Consider the following 18,794-nt stretch of genomic DNA (forward strand, 5'->3'; position numbering starts at 1 on the left):
GATGCTTTGGGGCACAGTGACCTCATGTCACTGGTGGAGTGAAACTACAGGTAAAATCACTTGGTGGGTAGTTATAAAGCTCAGAATGGGGTCAGACTCCACAGTGAGTTTCGTCCAACATGGACATTCTTAGATTCTAGGAAAACTTTTTGGCAAAATCAGATTATTTTGAGCCCCAAAATCCCAGTTTCTCCAGAACCATCAGCTGGAGTAGAGTGCCTTGTGTTGAGCTGGTACACCACAGGGAGCGTGGCCAGCCCAGGATCCATCACCCCGAAGCTTCTCACTCGCTGCTCTGTTTCTGACCCAACAGAGACTACAACTCTATTCTTATTTCCGTTATTGTGGATGATCCTGGCAAAAGCTCTTCTGCTCCTCAGCCTCCCTGGGAAGCTGGAAATTGAGCTCACCAAGGAAAATCTCCAGCAGAAGAAGGGAAATTACATGTGTCCAAGCAGCCTGGACAACTATTTCCTTTTTCATGCTTTGTCAAGTTTTCTGAATCATAAATGAATGTTTTCTATCTTCTGGCAAGTTAAAAAAAAATTTGCTAGCACAAAAATTATCTATTCTTTAAAGATGTGAGGAATTCACATTAGGCTTTGTGAATAGGCTTTGCCTCTTATGTCATCAAAGGAGAAAATACTTATGTAAGTTTTATAATATTTTCTATGTTCATTTTTTGAGGTTTATACACACATGTAGATCAATTTTATCAAGTCATATTTTTCTAGAAATTGTCCATTTAATAAAGATTTAAAATCGAATAGACATTAATTATGCACTACATTCTCTTAAGAGTTTTTCTTGTTATTATTGTTGTTTGGCTGTTTTAAATATGAGAGGCTCTTGCTGAAAGGGTAAGTGATAAATTAGGTGATGTTTCCAGCCCTGAGAGCTACAGAATTCCATTAACCAGTTTATAGCTTTTCTCTTTTAGTCTATTTGCAAAAGTTATTTGGTGGCTCCCCTGGGGGCAGGTGGTGTATTGAGGGAGTGTTTTCACCCTCCACATCCTCTACTACAATTTGGAAATGAGAGAGATAAGGGTAGATGTTTTGGAGGGATTTTTTTTTTACTTTTGGAGATTAAATGAAACGCTATGTATCTGGATCATGGGAAAGATATAACAATGCCAGTTGAGATCACGGCAAGTCTTAATCTCACATATGCACGTGACCAAAGAAAGAATGTCAATCAGAAGGATGGTTAATAAGAAATGGGGCATAACGAGAGATGAGTGACAGAGGCAAATGAAGTGCTCCATCAGGCTGGCAGGAGAATCCCATGCCCTGGGCAGGTAAGTCCTACCATGGAGATGGAGAGCTCAGATGAGAAGGCCACTGGGATCCATGCCGGCAGCATCTGCTTACCTGCCCTGACTCAGGGCTCCCCATGTAGTCCAGTGGTAACTCGGCTTCCAATGTGGCCTATCTTTGGGAAGAGGATGCCCTGGTCAGGCTAACAGGGATATCTAGCCCAGTTAGCAAGTATACTTCTCACTGTAAATGAATAAATATGCATTCTGGTTTTGTTTACCAGTGTCTTCTAATATTTATTATCAAGATTTTGCATCCCCAAGGCAAAAGGGCAATGGATGAAATGGAAATTCTGGGTTTTGGCTAAGAATCTACATGTCAGACTCTGAACACATGGTGAACACATCAAAGTACAGTTGACCCTTGAACCAGATGAGTTTGAACTGCGCAGGTCCACATATATGCTGATTTTCTTCAATAAACGTGTACAACAGTACTGCATGATCCATGGATGCTTGAACCCGTGGATGTGGAACTATGAATACAGGGGGCTGATTGTAAAGTTTTATGTGCATTTTTGACTGCTCAGGGGGTGGGAGCCCCCTACGTTGTTCAAGAGTCAACTGTAATGCCAAACTGTAGGGCTTTGTCATTCACTCATTCCTTCACTCAACCAACATTTACTGGCCTACATACTAGCACACACTGAGAAACATCTCGGAAGACAAACTCACAGCCTTTCTTTGCCATGTACATTCCCATTTGAATTTTATGAAGAGTTCATGTAGGCCCAAGGTTTCAGTTCTCAAGCCTGCTCATGAATCAGAATCACCTATTGAGTTTTTAAAAAATATAGATGGTGCCCAGTTTCAGGATAGAGTCCAAGTATCTGTTCCTGAAAGCTCTCCAGTTGATCTAATGAACAGCCCAGATTGTAAGCAATTCATGGGGAGCGTCCATTTGGATCAATCAGACCACTTTTCCTGTACTATATAGACAGATCTAGACATATTTGGGGTTATTTCAATAAAGATCCTGAAGGCATCAATCAATACAAAAGAAAGTAAAAATAAGCATAAGTACGTTAACTGGTTTAGATGATAAACTTCCTGTTGGCGTATATATGGCTTTATCTATCTGAAGCACAGCTCTGATCATGTCACTGTCCTGCTAAAAATTTTTAATAGGTAATTTTTTTGATTAGTGTTATAAAGAAACTGATGATACAGAAAAAGAGACAGACCGCAGAAGATAACCACTGTTAACTTCTTAACCTACTAGCTTTTAGACTATTTTATGCCTACATAAACATATTTATATATATTTACAATATAGGATAACACTATGCATGTTCCATAACTCATTTAATATTTCATGGGCAACTTTCCATTCAAATATATAAAGATGTAATTTGTAACTTATTCTCCTTATTACATAAATAGTATTCCCTCATGTGGAGAGAGTATACTTTATTTAACTGGTATACAGTGGTTAAGAGCTTTAGAATCCAACTCCAAGATTTCAATTCCAGCTCTGCCACCTATTAGTTATGTGACATTGAGTAAGTTCATTAATTTATCAGTGTTGCAGTTTCCTGGGAATAATAATGGTATTTGCGTAATAGGACTGCAATTTATACTTTGAGGCCTCAATACCCACCTGTCTTTAAACTACAGCCCAGAATAAATGTACCCTGTCACACAGCCTTGTGAAAGTACTATGGAGAAAAATAGACCATGGAGGAGGGAGGAGGGCATCAGGAAGAGTTTGCAGTTTTATATAGGGAGGTCAGGGTAGGTCTTACTGAAGAGTTAACATCTGTACAGAGACCTGAAGGAGGTGAGGAGATGAGACATGTGGATACCTAGAGGGAGAGAATTCTAGAGAGCAAAGGCCTTGTGGAAGGAGCATGCATGTAGTATTGAAGGAATGGCAAGGAGCCCAGTGTCCTAGAGTGGATTAGGAAGGAGGGGAGCATGGGAGATGAGGTCAGCTGATACAGGGCCTTCCAGATAAAGTGGGCCCATGGGGTAGTTCTGAGCTAATGAGTAATGTGATGTAACTTAGGTTCTGAAAAGATAAATCTGGGTGATATTATGAAAATAGACATTAAAGGATTAAAGACAAAAGTAAGAGACTCGGAGGCTACTGCAGTAATCCAGGTGAGAAATGATGACCCTATTGGACTAGGGAGGTGGTGAGAGGTATTTTATTATAAATGTAATTTTTTCATATAGGTATATGAAATTAAATATTTGAATATATATAGAATGAAAAGATATCAGTATTTTCTAATAGAGATAGAGGGTGGGGTGTGAGAAAAAGAATGAAGTCAAGGATGACACCAAGGTTTTGTGGCCAGAAAAAATGGAAGGATTAAGGTGACGTTTGGAGGGATCAGAAATTGTATAGGAAGCATGTTTGGGGAGTTTGAATTTAGACATGTCAAGATGGGGATGCTTGTTATACGCGCAAGTGGAGATGTCAAGTAAACAGTTGGATATTTACAATGTGGAGTCCAGGGGAGGGATCATATCTTTAAGTCCCTTTTGCCACATAAGGTCATGTAGTCATGGGATTACTGCATGGCCGTAACATCAAAAAGAAATGAGTGTAGACAGTGAAGAGACGTGGTCTGGGTGGTCTGGGTATGAACCCTGGGTTATTCCAAAATTTAGAAGTTGGAGATAACGGAAAGATACTGATAAAGGAAACTAAGGAGCAACCACCCAGTAGGAGGAAAATAATGTGAATAGTGAATGCAAAGTGAAAACAGTGTCTCTAGAAAATGTAGGTCCGCTGCGGCTGAGAAGTTATGGGAAATGAGGATTGAGAATTGACTACTGGATTTAACAACATGAAGTTCCCTGGTGACTGGACAAAAGCAGACTCAATGGAGAGGTAGGGGCAGTGGATGACAAGAGACAATTCGAGAGAGAAAGAAATTTCTTCAAATAAAGTATACAAATGGTCAATATGCTCATGAAAACATGTTCAACATGAATCATTGGAGAAATGCAATTCATAACCACAATGAGATACCACTTCACCAGCACTAGGTTGGCTACAATCAAAAAATAACAAGAGTTGGAGATGATGTGGAGAAATTCTCATACATTGCTGGTGGAAATGTAAAAATGGTGCAGCTGCAGGTATAAGATGGGAATGAAAGAATAAGAGGAGAATGGAGTACAAGAAGCTTTATGAAGGATAACCCAATGGAAGACGGTAACTGGTTGGATGTCTGGGATGACAGAGAGAAAGGAATCACAATGTGTGAAATTATTATCCCCTGATATGCCTACATCACTTACACTTGGGAGAACTTCTGTAGGGTACTTAACATCTCTGGATTTTAATTTTCCATTTGTACACTGAGGATTTCTGCCTCACATAATTGTTGAATGAAGTTATGAATAATAATGGAAAAGGAAGTTGGCTTGAGAATAGGGATGCTGAAAGCCACAACACACATTGAATGAGAGGAAGTAACTCCCACAAGATCCAAGAGGAAGAAGCATCTCTGCTTTGAATGTTTCATCTGAGCCAGAGGGCAGGGTCTCTCATTCCATGTCTCCCACCCACATCTCCTACCCCACTGTCCACTTAAGGGACAATTCCTCTTTCAACCACCAACTGCTCCATCCATCATCAGGCTGAACTCATTCCAAGTTGGGGCACCTGAGTCAGAAGACCAGGATCCTTGGAAGAGGAACAAATGGAGGATATTCTCCTCTGAATACTCCAGGATTACAAGGTCTTCAGTGACCATGTGGCAAAGGATAAGATATGAATGCTGGAATTGTCCAGTGTTGGATTTAAGGCTTTACTCTGCCACCAACTATTTTGGGACATTGGTTACTTGTCTTGCAAAATGGGGATAGTAATACCTACCCTAGAGAATTCTTGTAAGAATAAGAAGAAATGATATTTATAAAATGCCTGGGACAAAACCTGGTTCATGATAGGCTTGGAAAGTCAAGTTCCCTTCCTCTTTCATTTTTTGTCTCTTCTGCTTTAGGTGGGGGGGGGGAAGGGGTCAATGGGTGGTCACATCTTACACTGCTTCTGGACTGATGGGCACTGATACCCAGCCATGACCGGTCACCTGGGATGCCAGTGAGAGATGTCATCTTTTTCCTTCTCAGCCTTCTGTTCAGCCTGAGCAGAAAGAGGTTAGAAAGAGCCTTATTATGGAAACTCTGCTCCTCTCTTATTCATGCACCATCTAGCAGGATCCTAGCGTAACGCTCAAGCCTTTAGCTCAGAGCTTGGCTTTCTGAGGTCAGAAGTGAAGCAGCTGAGCTTGCTGAGCTGGGAGGGGAACCAAGAGACCTAGGAATCTAGGCCAGCAGACAAAGGACCACAGATCATAGTATCAGAGTGAGTCCATCTCCGATTCAAGAGCTGGGACTCAAGGGGGAAGGCAGAGGCTTCGAGGAGGTGAGGACCCCCAGGGAGAGGAGAAGCTTCCACACAATACAGTGCCGGCTACATTAGGTCCTCAGGCAACGTGAAGCTGGATGTGGGTTGGGGAAACCAGGCGGTGTCATTGGAGTTCATCATGTCCTCTTTGCTTCCTTGTGGAGTCACTACCAGAAAGAACTTCAGCAGCCTCTGTGCTCTGGGTCTTGTCTGCTGAGTCTCTGTGGGAGTTGGGAGTAAGAGTAGCTCCGACCCTTCACCGAAAGAGGTGCTTGTCTCCTTGGCACTGGCCTCCTAAAGCCCCAGCACCCTCCTGAGGGAGCCCCAGGTGAGGTTAGCAGGGAAGACTCATGACCAACCCAAAGCAAACCTATGGCAGGGGCCTTGATTATGTCCAAGTTGTCTGAAAAGGACAGATGTGGGAGAGGCTATTTTCAAACCTATGCGAACATGTAGACCATGTGACTTGGAAGGGGGTTTTGGGTTGGAATGGTAGGATTCCAACAGGCAGGGATGGGAGGAAGGGATAGGGAAAGGGAGCCATCATTTCAGGCAGAGGGATGTGAGTGAGCAAAGAGGAGGCTGACCTAGGATCTGAGGCCAGCAGGGCTGTGGGGCGCTGAGGGTCAGTAGAAGAGGCAGGAGAGGGTTGACTCAGACCCTCCTACAAGCCTCACCCCTCACCCCTCCCAGCAGCCTCATCAAGGGGAGGCGGGAGCAGCATGCTTCGTTTCCATTCTAATGACCAAGTACCCCGACCCCAGACAAGGAAGGGCTGAAGCTGCTTTCCTAAGAACACAGGTCCTGACTTGGGTCCCTCTCTGAGAAACAAAAGTCTTGGAAGGTCCAGAAACAGTACACATTCCTTTTCCCACTCCACAAGAGGTGGATTTGAGGTCTACGAGCTGAAGCTGAGGTTAGTACTAGTGGTCAGGGAAAAGGGCTGTGGCCCGATGTATAATATACACTGGATACTCCCCCAACACACACACACACACACACACACACAAACACACCGCTTGACACAAACCTTTTGCCCTATACAGGGTGCAAAGGAAGCCTCAGGCCAGCCCTTTGTGGGATCCCACCTACCCATGCTGCATCCACGGACCCCCAACTCAGCTTCCAGCACCAAGGTCCTAACCCCTTCCTCTGCGGCGTGGTCAATATCTTCTACACGGTCCCCATGCCTGGGCTGTGTTCTCAGAAAGACACACGGCAGCCACTCAGCAGAGGCTGTGGGGATTATCATGTGCAGGAAGGTTCTCTTTGGGAAGCCTCAGGAGGAGAGTGGTCAGGAGCTGAGTCAGTGATGGAAAAAGAGCACGCATCCTGCGGGGTGAGGATCCTGAGTGGGAAGGCAGCTTGGAGAGGTGACAGAGGCTGTGACAAGGCCATGTGTGCCCAGGGAGTCGAGGGCAGGAGGGTCAGAGTAACGCAGACCAGGGCAGCTGGAGCTGGACCAGAGCTGAGAGATGCAGGTGTCTGCAGGGATCAAGCTCGGAGTGGAGGTGTCCTAGGAGTTCCAGTTCTCCTACCTCCTCCAATTAAATTATCTTCATGGCTTCTCTTTCTGGCTTATGGACCTCACTGTAGACAGTATTAACAGGCTCCTTTTCTTCTAAATGTTGTTCACCAATACCCTAGGAATGCAAGACAGAGTTCCTAGAACAGCTGAGAGAGGCCCCAGAGGGACCCAAATGGAACCAATGCTGCTGACATGAGCTGCATGTGAATTCCCCCAAAGCGCCCAGCACTGCACTGGCCCCAGGTATAAATTTTCTCAGTAAATACCACTGACCACCTGGAAAGAGTTAAAGAGACAGTGGGGCCAGGAAAGGCAGATGACTGGGTTGACAGGCCCAGACCCAGGTGAGGACGGACCCAGGAGAGCCCAGGCTGGGCACAGCTCCCAGCTCTCACCTTGTGCATGTCCTTTTGAGACTCCTGCTGGCTCAGCTCCGCATACTGGATGCCACTATCATTGTCCCTGTGGTCCTCCTGCAATTCTGTACCTGAGTCATACACAGAGTGGAGCTTGAACCTGGGCCTTGAAAACCTGTATGCTCCCCCACTGTTCTGAACCCCAAGGCCAAGGCCACACCCACCATTCCCTCTGCAGAGAGATTCCTTGAGCAGCAAAATGCAGAAGGAAAGGAACCAAGGGTCCAGTGGGGGAGGGGAGGTATCAGGGCAGGAGGGAGAAGTGCAACCTGCCTCTTCCAGTCTGCATTTTCTTCTTCTTCTCACATATCTTCCAAAGGTACAGTCCTCCTCCAAGGATCAACAGCACAGCCACGACAGCCCCTAGGATGCCTGGCCGGGGGTCAGCACTGACCTGTCCTTGTGAATCTGTTTCCCTCACACAGAGAGAATGAAGAAAGTTAAGGAAAGACAGAACCTAAGATACCCATTGCCAAGGGGAGATAGAGAGAGAGAGCAGGTGGAGAGGTCTAAAGGGTCCAGGTTCAGAAGCTGAAGAGGGAGGAGCATGTCAGTTTCATCCATTCAACCAGGTCCTGAGCTCCTGCTTGGTGCCAGGGGTACTGAGATGAACAAGATGGGGTCACCCAGTGGGGGAAGACTGAGAAAATACCAAAGTCTGCCAGCCAGAGGGACTGCAGTGCAATAGAGGTTTACACCTTGTACACATGTCTTCAGGGAGGGCCTCCCAGAGGAGGTGATGTGTAAACTGAGTCTTGAGGGAGGAATAGGAGTTAACTAGATATTCAGCGTGGGCACTGAATTCCAAGAAGGAGGAGCACCACATGTGAGAAATGACTGTGTCAAATCGCCAGCCGTGGGAGCTGCCATCATCCCACTGCAGCAGGCAGGAGAAGGACAGGACAGGGAGGGGCCGGGTGAGGAGGGTCAGAGGGAGGAAGAGTCTCTTTCCAGAGGGTATTGTGGGTCATGCTGAGCATTGAACTTTATCTGAGACTCCAGGATGGGGCTGAGGGGAGGGTAACGCGGGATTTTAAGTGATGCTGACACATCAGTTCCTCCCAGCAGCTCATGGGGGATGGGTTAGAGGGGCAAGACTACACTCAGGACACCAGGTCATTCATTCATTCAATGAAATCCTGACTGTGAGCAAACAGTGCCAGGAGCTTTGCTTGGTACATGAATTCAAAGGAGAACAAGACATGGCCTCTGCCCTCGAGGTGTTCCAGGCTATGGAGGAGACAAACCCATAAACAGCATTGCTATTTCGTGTGGGGTGGCTACGGACTGCTCCTTAAAGGGGATGATGCTTGAGGGCAGGACAGTTATAGCACCTGCAGGGCCCTGTGCCACATGAGATTGACACACCCTTGTTCAAACTTTATTAATAACAGAATTATAACCAAGCGCAGGGTCCTGCGTTACTGTGCTGGTCACATGCCCATGACCTGAGGGAAATCGTTGAACAGGAATAAGCAAGGAAGTGAAGGACTCTTGACTTGGGATGGCTGATGGTAGAGGAAACAGCATTTCCAGTGGCTCAGAAGCTTATAATAGCAGAACACATTCAGGAGCTCCAAGCAAACAATTCCGTGTGAAGTGTATGAGGTAAGAAACATGGGCAGAGGAGCATCTGAGCCCTGAATCCTACAGGGATCCAGCGGGTCATACTCCTCCAGATGACACAGACCAATTTCAAGATCCAATTTCTTTTCAAAAGATTCCAGTGGATGCACTATGGATAATGGATGAGGTGGGAGAAGTACCGGAAAGCTATTGCCCTGGACCAGCTCTGACACTGCACTACAGCAAATGGGAAGGACGAAGATGCCCAGCAAGCAGCAAGCAGGCGGGCAGGCAGGCAGGCAGATGCAGGCAGCAGGGAGCATGGGTCAGGGGAGGTGTGGGCCCTCAGGGGAATACATCTCTAGGAAACACCTCTGCGGGCTGCAGCCCTAGTTCTCCTCACCTCCCCCACCCCACCCCTGCTTTCCCTCCAGGGCCAGCTGGGACTGGGAGCTGCTCATCTGGAGCTGGGTGGACAAGATTTGCATCAAAAACAAAACCCTTGTATCTTAGGGGAAAAAAGGGGGTGGGGTGGAGAGGCGGTCATGGATGTGACAATGAAAAGCAGAGATGAGTTTGCTGTACCTCCCAGACTCCTGTATGCGGTGACCCGATGGAAGGTGACCCTCATGACATAGTGGGGAGAAAAGCCCAGAACCCTCACCCCAGTGCATCTGAGCTCCGAGAATGCCCCTCCCCTCTGGCAGGTACACTCACCATGGACACAGACTTCCCCAAGGTCTAAGGTGGCAGTTTTCTGGTCCACCTGGTTGCTGACCACACAGGTGAGACTGGCATTGGGCTGGCTCAGGGGCAGGTTCACAGGCAAGGTCCAGGAGTTGGAGGCTGGTCCCGGTGTCACTCTCTGCTCCAGCTCCCTGGGGAGGCCCTTGTTCTGCCAGGTCACGTTCAGGTCCTCTGTGGCCCCTGAGGCTCTGCACTCCAGGGTGACATTGCACCAGCTTGGTGTGATGGACGGTAACTTGAACAGGATCTGGGGAAGGGGCACCGGCTCTAGGGTAAGAGGGACAAAAGAATGGAGCCTTACATGAGTGGAGAACAATACAGTCTGCACATTCTCATCCAGTATCTCATTGAAATCCTGGCATCCTCCCTTTAATGATGGTGAATGCATTTTACAAGTAAAACACAATTTGCCCAATACTTAATACATAGCAAGTGACAATAAAGAAGGGAGCCACTGAGTTAAGTCCTATGTTATTTCACTAGATTGAGCAAGCCTTAAAAATCTCCAACAAGAAAATAAAACCTGGATCCCACCTACCCAAGGCCCGTTATTTCTAAGAAAATGGGGTTTCCTCTGGAAGGGGAAGAAGTCTGGGACAGAAAGGCTAGTCCCAGATCAGGACTTGCTCTCTTCTCCTGCTCAGATAATGCCTGGGTTTGCATAGCCCGTAGAGAAGGAGGACATCTGGCCAGCACTGGGAGCCCAGAGAAAGGCCCTCTGCTCGCAATAGTGGAGACATTTGCGGGAGATGCGGTGGTAGCAACTGGGAATGATGAGTCTGAGTCTGGTTAGAATATGCCGCTGAACTTGAGAAGTGACATATTGATAAGTTGGTCTTAGAAATCACATGGGGACCTAAAGCTGTAACAGCCTTTATGCAGACAGGGACTTTAGGGAAAGAAAGTGTTGACTAAGTGAGGTTCTTTGGAAGTGTTGCAGTATAACCTTTCTCCTACATCTGTTGAGGCTTCTAGAGCTGGATTTGTGGAGTCTGTGAGTGAGGCTGGCCTTGGGTGGTGCTGAGTAAAAGGAGAGGAGGCATTAACTACGTGGGCTTATGAATTGTGGTAGGTGAATAATGGACCCCAGATATGTCCATGTCGATCCTTAGAACTTGTGAATATGTTAGGTTACATGGCAAAGTGGAATTAAGGTAACAGGTAGAATTAAGGTTGCTAATCAGCTGACTTTAAAATAAGGAGATTGTTCTGACTACCTGGATGGGACCAATGTAATCACAAGGGTCCTTGAACGTGGAAGAAGGAAGAAGAGGAGGAGGTCAGAGGGATAAGAATGTGAGAAGAATTGGTCTCACTATTACCTGCTTTGAAGGTGGAGGAAGGTGGTCATGAGCCAAGTAATGTAAGCAAACACTAGAAGGTGGAAAAGACAAATAAATGAATCTCCTTCTGGAAACTCTAGAAAGGAACACAGTCCTGCCAGCACCTCGACATGGGCCCAGTGAGACCCGTATCTGACTTCTGACCTACAGCACAGTAAGATCATAAATTTGTGTTTTATTAAGCATCTAAATTATAGCAATTTGTTCTAGCAGCAGTAGACAACTAATACACAAATTAAGTAAATCTAGACCTATAAAGTACAATAATTGTTTTGCCAATATCATTTCCCCAAATTTCCATTCTCCTCTCCCAAAATACTGAAGTGGTTTATCCCTGCTGTGAATCTCAGCTCTGCTCACCATTTGCAGTAAACTCACTTACCCTAATTTCAGAGGAGAAAATAGAGTCTGAAGGCTGGTGTCTGGAAGGAATCTTGAAAAATGGGACCTATGTGAAACTTGTAGCACAAAAGAAGGAGGTAAGCCATGGGATGGGGTCAGGTGCTGTCACTTACCATAGACAGTGAGGGGGAAAACTTGGTTAAGTTCTATTCCTCCAGTGAAGCTGGCTCGAGCCCGGTACAGTCCACTGTCCTCAGGGGTCAGGTTCTTGATCTTCAGGGACAAGATGCTGGGCACATGGACCCTCTGCTGATACTTCTCCTGGAGGCTGACCCAAGTGGGAGTGTCTACCCCAGCATAGACTCGCAGCAGGACTCTGTAGTTTGAGTCAGGGCCAAAGCCCCATGTGACCTCCTCCAGGTTAGCTTCTTGCTTCCTGATCACATGAAACAATACAGAACCTCCTCGAACCCTGTGCAGATGAACATGGGCTCCAGAATCCTGAACTCCAGAACCATGTGTCCCAGAACTCTTGACCCCAGTGCAGCAGATGCCTAGGGCATTGGAAACAGGAAATGTATTTTTTTTTTTCAGTAACAATAAAGGAGAAAACCACAAAACCCATCTTTTAAATGAAATTCATCCAATATACTCCCTTGATTCTTAGGAGGAAGCCTAGTAAAATGAATCTGAAGCAATTCTAGAATTAAGTCCTGGCTCTAGTGAATTGTAACCTTGAACAGGTTACTTAAACTTGCTAACCTGCAATTTCCTCACCTGCTTCATAATGACAGTATAAACTGAATGAGATCATGGATCAAAAGCACCTGGCAGGGGCTTCCCTGGTGGCGCAGTTGTTAAGAATCTGCCTGCCAATGCAGGTGACATGGGTTCGAGCCCTGGTCCAGGAAGATCCCACACGCCGCGGAGCAACTAAGCCCGTGCGCTGCAACTACTGAGCCTGCGCTCTAGAGCCCGCAAGCCACAACTACTGAGTCCGTGTGCCACAACTACTGAAGCCCGTGCGCCTAGAGCCTGTGCTCTGCAACAAGAGAAGCCACTGCAATGAGAAGCCTGCGCACCGCAACGAAGAGTAGCCTCCGCTCGCTGCAACTAGAGAAAGTCCACGAGCAGCAACGAAGACCCAACACAGACAAAAATAAAATAAATAAATTTATTTAAAAAAAAAAAGCACCTAGCAGAGTTTCTGTCAATACCAAATGCATAACTGTAGGAGGAGCTTCTTAAGTGTCTCCTCATGTTCACATCCTTGTGTAATGCCCTCCCCTAGAGGGTGGGCTGCACCTAGTGACTGACTTCTAAGGAATGGACCACAGCAGACTTGATGAATGTCACTCAGTGATACTAGGTTATAGGAGACTGTGACTTCCCTCTTGCTCTCTCTCTCTCTCCTTCACTCTCTCTCTTGCTCGCTCTGAGAAACCCAGCTGCCATGTTGTCAGCTGTCCTAAGGAGGGGCCCATATGACGAGGAACCGAGGGAGCCTCTGGCCAACATCCAGGGAGGAACAGGGACCCTCAGTCCAGCAGACACAGGAACTGCCTCCATCAGCAATCACATGAGTAGGCTTGGAAGCAGATCCTGCCCAGCTGACCCTGAGCTGCTGCAGCCCCAGCCAAGACCTTGATTTCAGGCTGGGACACCCTGAGCCAGAGGACCCAGCTGATTCACCCCTGGGCCCTGACCCACAGAAACTGTGAGACTATGCCTGGTGGTGTTTAAGGCACTAAGTTTTGGGGTGACAGGTTACACAGCAGTAGATATCTAATACAGATATGAAGGCTGCTCTCTTTCCTGCTCCTTCTAGGCAGTGTAGTAGGCAGGACAGGCTAGGCTGTGCTGCATAACAAACAGTTACAATACCTCAGGGTCTTAGAACAAGGGGAGTTTATATCCCCCACCACAGGTTCCATGAGACAGTGAGGAGGGGGTCCTGTCACACAGGGCGGAGGCTCTACCTCCTTGTAGCTGCACCCATGGAACTCACAGCATCCTCACGGGTTCCCAGCCCCGCAGCAGGGAGGGGAGACAGGAGAATCACACAGGGGGTTTCACTGCATCTGTCCAGAATTAGCGTGATCCCCGCTCTTGCTTTGTGGCCAGCATTTGTCACAAGGCTCTGGCTAACTGCCAGGGACTAGAATATGAGGGGAAGCGTGATCATTTAGTGAGCTCTGCTGTCCCTGCCACCAAGACAGCACTTCCCTAGCCAGGCCCCACGAGGCCGCATTAGGCCTTCCTTGGTCATTTTCCTGCAGAGCTGTGGCCACTGGGCACATTCCCCTCAGGGCCACCTCCTCCTGAGCCCACCCTCCCGCTTCAGACACAGACCGCAGGGACCTAATACCCTCTTTCCTTCCTGGGGACCAAGGTAGGACAGAACAGGACCAGGGAAAATGTCTTATCCTGAAAAGATGATCAATCTGCTTCTTCCACCAGGTCAGGATCCATCTGCCTCGGTTGGCCTCTGGCTTCCAAGGTCCCAATCCTCTCTCCAATTCAATAAATTCTCATTATCTCAGGCCTGCCTCCCTCCTGCGGTACTTATTCCCATTCCTGGCTCTCACTGGAAGCAGAGAATAGCTCGCGCCAGCTTTCATATGCACAAGCATTTCAGATATTTCTTTGTTTTTGTTTAATCACTAACTCACTTAACCAGGCATCTCCTCCAGATCAGGTCTTAGGGGGGATCTGCCCAGGCCCCTCCTGTCACAGAGAAGGAGGCGCCCCAGGAGGTGAACTTGTCCTGGGTCACATAGGGCAGAGCCACGCCTGGAGCCAGGGCTCCTGTCTCCCAGCCCAGTGCTTCTCCACTGCAGGAGCTGCCCATCACCTCCCCCACCCTGTCTGTCCCTGTCCTCCGCAGGAGCTCCCCTCCCAGCACTGCTCTCTCATCACCAGGATCAGAGCAGTTCCTGGAGGCTCATTCTCCAGCTTTCCTCTCCTGGGAAAGGGGAAGCAAGTACTTAGAGGGGTTTAGCAGGGCAGGGACTTCTGGCCGGCTGAGGGTTAGACAGCAGCCTAACCAGACTCCCCATGTGCTGGAAAGGAGGGAACCAGGGAGAGAAGAGGCTCAGCCCTCAGGCTGCAGGGAGGACCCACCCAGAAGGGAATGGTGAGCCCAGCTGTGAGGAAGATGGAAGAAGACGTAGAAAGAGAAGGAAGGCAGCAAGAGCTGTGATCTACAAAAGATCTAATCCTGAAGAAGAAAATAAAGCCGGGGGGTGTGGTTACAAACAAGACAGAGTAAAAGTTTATGTAAATAATACAAAATTTAACACTTACAAATCAACTTAAAACTTTGTCCATTTCCCTCCTCTCTCTTTCTCTCTCTCTCTCTTATGTAATCTTCCAACCCCAGAGCCTACGGAGAAAACTCTAAATAACAGAACATATTTTCCAGTTATGTAAAATTGAAGAGAAGGCCTACATTTTACTGTAGACATAAATTTAACTTGTTAAAAAAGAGGTCATGTTTTACAAAGCTCATTCTTTTTTTTTTTTTTTTTTAATTAATTTATTTTTGGCAGCATCGGGTCTTTGTTGCGGTGCGCGGGTTTCTCATTGCGGTGGCTTCTTATTGCGGAGCACGGGCTCTAGGCGCGCGGGCTTTAGAGCGCAGGCTCGTAGTTGTGGCTCACGGGCTTAGTTGCTCCGCGGAATGTAGGATCTTCCCAGACCAGGACTCGAACCTGTGTCCCCTGCATTGGCAGGCAGATTCTTAACCACTGTGCCACCAGGGAAGCCCACAAAGCTCATTCTTATTTCAAGACATCTGTTTATAAAAGGTCTCTAATTCATTAAATTTCATATAACTCCTGCAAGTTTATTTAGTGGCTGGGTTACTAAAACAAAAAATTAAAACAATAAAAGCTTTCCAACTTTCTCCAGAATTCATAATTCACTGGGTATTAGTATTTTCTCATTAGGTTTTATTTAATTTCCTTAGACATAATCATATAATCTCCCAGGAAGTCCTGTATGTGATTACGGTGTTGTCCAGTCTTCAGTTCATTTTCACTTAACTCCCTATTGTTTCTACTTCCATTTCTCTTCTCCCCAAGTTCACTCCCTTCTGAAGCCCACATTACCAGTCTACTGTTCCTTCTGTAGTTTCTCCATATTCTTTCTACACGTGGGTATACAGAAACCCTTAAGTTTTACAGGCTGCTGTTCCTTTTTACCAAAGCAGAATTTCACTGTATTCAACATCTTACATCTTGCTCAAGAAACCCAGACTAGAGTTGCTTCCTCCCTCTCAGACACAGGGTTCTGGCTGCCACCCTCCCCCACAGGACAACTGCACAGGCTGCCAGGCGTTCCCATCTGAGTCCAGACCAGGGGAGCTTCATTCCCTAGCCCTTCCACGCCAAGGAGCGGGTTTCTTTGTCTCCCTCCCTCTTCCCAGGCAGCTCGATGCTCTCCCAGTCTCTCTGTTATTGCACAGAAACAGCCTCGCCTCCCTGGAAATGTTTCCCTTAATGCAGCCAAGGCTGCCTGAGCACAGGGGTCCCAGGCTCGCCACAACCAAAAGGCCATTTTGTTCTTCTGTTCACCCCAGGGCTCTAAACCAAATGCACTGTATTTGCTAAATAATTACAGAGCTGTTTTGTCTTTTTGTTCACCAAAGACTTTAGACGTGGAAAGGGGACATTGCCTCCCTGCTCCCCTCAAAGGTCCTCCCTCCCAGGAGCCCGGGCCACTCACTGAGGAGTAGGCTGGTGAATCCCAGGAGCCGGGAGGCCCAGCAGAGATGGGGGTCTTCTGAGCAGGGCCCCATCACAGGCTGCCTGCCTGCCTGTGCAGCTGTGGAAGAAAGGTCTATAGGAGGAGGGGCAGGAGAGAAGGGAAGCGTCACTCAAAGGGACACTTAGGTTCTTCCCCACCCCTAGGGCGGGGCTAGCATGTTAGCTCTGGGTTGCCAGCCCACTAGCCTGTAGTAAGCCACTCAGATGTTTCCTATTACGATCCCCAGCACTTACAGTAGGACCTCAATAAACAATTGCAGAGTAAATGTATAAACGACTTTGCTATTGGAGATACCCCATCCCCGTGGTCACACCAGCCTGTTGATCTCACACTCCCCACGCTGGCACTCTCTATAATTCCCTTGCCTGTTTCCCTGGGGTTAGGCTCAGCCCAGATGGCTTGCTCTTCAGTGTCAGCCTATGGTTGGGCACAGAAGCCATGCTATTTCAGCCAGGGTAGGCTGGGCCTCTGCTGCCTTGGGTGCTGTCTCCTCTGTCTTTACACTGTTTAATGAGTTTGGTTTTCCATAAACTTCAAATGTCAGTTGCCTAAGTAAGAAGCTATGAGCAAAAGAACAAAGCTCTTTGGGGGAAGTGTCAACTCCCCGTATCACAAATGCAAATAGTGGCATTTATTGCTTGCACCCTTATGGCTTTCCAGCTGCCCCTAGTGTTACTTATTCTCCCTACATACACACAGGGCAAAGCCAGACCCCACGGTATCTGATAGGCTCTTGTCTGCTTCATTCCTACCATTTCCCTTTAAACCTCTGCCAGGCCTGCTCCTGCTATCACAGAGGGGCAGGGATAGATATCTACACACCCCTCCTGGCCACAGCCTCAGCTGCCTCAGACTCACTCCCACCTACTGAGGCTCAGGCTCTCGCCTCTTCTCACCAGACTGAATACCCCACAACATCGGAGAACTCTTGGGCCCACACCCTAGGGGAGCAGCACCATCTACCTAACTCCTGGGCAGTGCCTCCTTCTCATCCCCACTGAGACTTCCCCCTCAGCTGTCCCAAAGCTGAGGAGCCCCATGCATGACTGGCCCCATGACCATGCACTCAAGGTAGTCATGGCACTGTGTATTAAACCCATTTTACGGATGTGAAAACTGAGACCAAGCGAGGCAGTGTAATCTGCAAAAGGTCATACGGTGAATCAAGCGTAGGGTCTGGACTCTTGACAACAAACTCTAGAAAAAAAAACCCCAACATCACAGCCACTGTCCCATCCCACTGTGTGACCTCAAGCAAGTCACCTGAGTCTATTCTGTGCTCCTTAAATTGCTCTGCTGAATCCCAGACAAGTGAATATCCAACGCTGGCTTATTCCCTCCAACCTCCTCTAGTAATGGGGAAATTACTGCAAAAGGTAATGAGACTGTGGTCAGAGACTTCTTGTCTGGGGTCAAAATCCAGGCAGCTCACCCACTGGTCCCTCTCAGAGTGATGGGGAGCAAGCTTCATATTTTCGTTCTCCTATGTTCTATAAGTCCTCTTGTGTTAGTCCTCTTGTGTTTGGGTCTGTAAACCATCTGCTCAGGATTTGGGGAGGGAGGAGGAGCCTAGAGAGAGGGAAACAGCAATGCAGCTACAGGCCAGGGACACCGGAAGAGAGCCAGACAATAAACATTCCATGCTGGCAGAACACCAGGGACTTTTTGGAAATCTCTTAAGTCAGCATCTCAGCCACCTTGTGTAGCTGGAAAGCTAAATCATCATCAACACCCCCAACCTGTCTACCTCTTTCAAATTCACAAAGCATTTTCGTCTATGAGAGACAGATAGATATTATTACAATTATCTTCCCATTTTACAGATGTAGAAACTGAGGATCCAAAGAGGTTAATGAATAAACCCAATATGTAGTAGAGCCTGGCCTGGGACCAGATCCCTGTCCTTTCATACCAATGGTCTTTCCAGATCCAAGTCCCTCTCAGTGCAGTGAATCTCCCACACAAGATGGTTTCAGACTTTGAGAAGCCACATGAAAGGGGGAGGCCAGGCCTGTCCCAGGGCAGCCTCTCTCCTCCCCAGCACCTTTCCAGGCAGGAAAACTAAGGCCTGTGGCTGCAACTCAGCAGCCTCTGAGATCAAGGTGGCCTTTGTCCAACCACAGCTCCTCCTCCTGCACTCAGTACATCACAAATGGTCTGTGCCTCCAGTCCAGCCAGACCTGCAAAGGCTGCTGGCCTGAGAAGCCTCAGCTGGTCTCCCAGCAAGGCCCGGGGACCCTCACTGTCTGTGAGCTGCAGGCTGGTGGACCTGCCCTTCTTCCTGGGGCAGTGAACACTGTCCTCCTAGGGAGTCTCATGGTCCAGCTTTCACAGGGTCTTTTCATCTTAGTCTTAACATCCATCCCATCTGCCACACCAACGACATTACCTTTTAAAC

The 18,794-nt window shown here is 47.6% G+C and overlaps 1 protein-coding gene across 3 annotated transcripts; it reads right to left on the reverse strand.

Moving 5' to 3' along the window:
* Positions 1 to 756: 756 nt before the first annotated feature.
* On the reverse strand, positions 757 to 16,460 carry LOC103017489 (SLAM family member 5-like). Of its 3 annotated transcripts, XR_450138.3 has the most exons (7): positions 16,355 to 16,460; positions 11,800 to 12,180; positions 9,912 to 10,208; positions 7,902 to 8,036; positions 7,608 to 7,699; positions 6,777 to 7,327; positions 757 to 5,420 (listed from the first exon to the last, which is right to left on the reverse strand). XR_450138.3 is itself a non-coding variant. In XM_007171822.3 (6 exons), exons 1-6 carry the CDS (start codon positions 16,425 to 16,427, stop codon positions 7,232 to 7,234), a joined length of 1,074 nt encoding a protein of 357 aa, XP_007171884.2. In that variant the 5' UTR covers positions 16,428 to 16,460; the 3' UTR covers positions 760 to 7,231. The 3 variants fall into 3 exon arrangements, 2 of the variants coding, with proteins under 2 accessions (XP_007171886.2, XP_007171884.2); XM_007171822.3 differs by having other exon boundaries at positions 760 to 7,327; XM_007171824.3 differs by lacking the exon at positions 7,902 to 8,036 and having other exon boundaries at positions 759 to 7,327.
* Positions 16,461 to 18,794: the final 2,334 nt, after the last annotated feature.

This window comes from Balaenoptera acutorostrata, chromosome 1 (assembly GCF_949987535.1).
Source record: "Balaenoptera acutorostrata chromosome 1, mBalAcu1.1, whole genome shotgun sequence".
NCBI lineage: Eukaryota > Metazoa > Chordata > Mammalia > Artiodactyla > Balaenopteridae > Balaenoptera > Balaenoptera acutorostrata.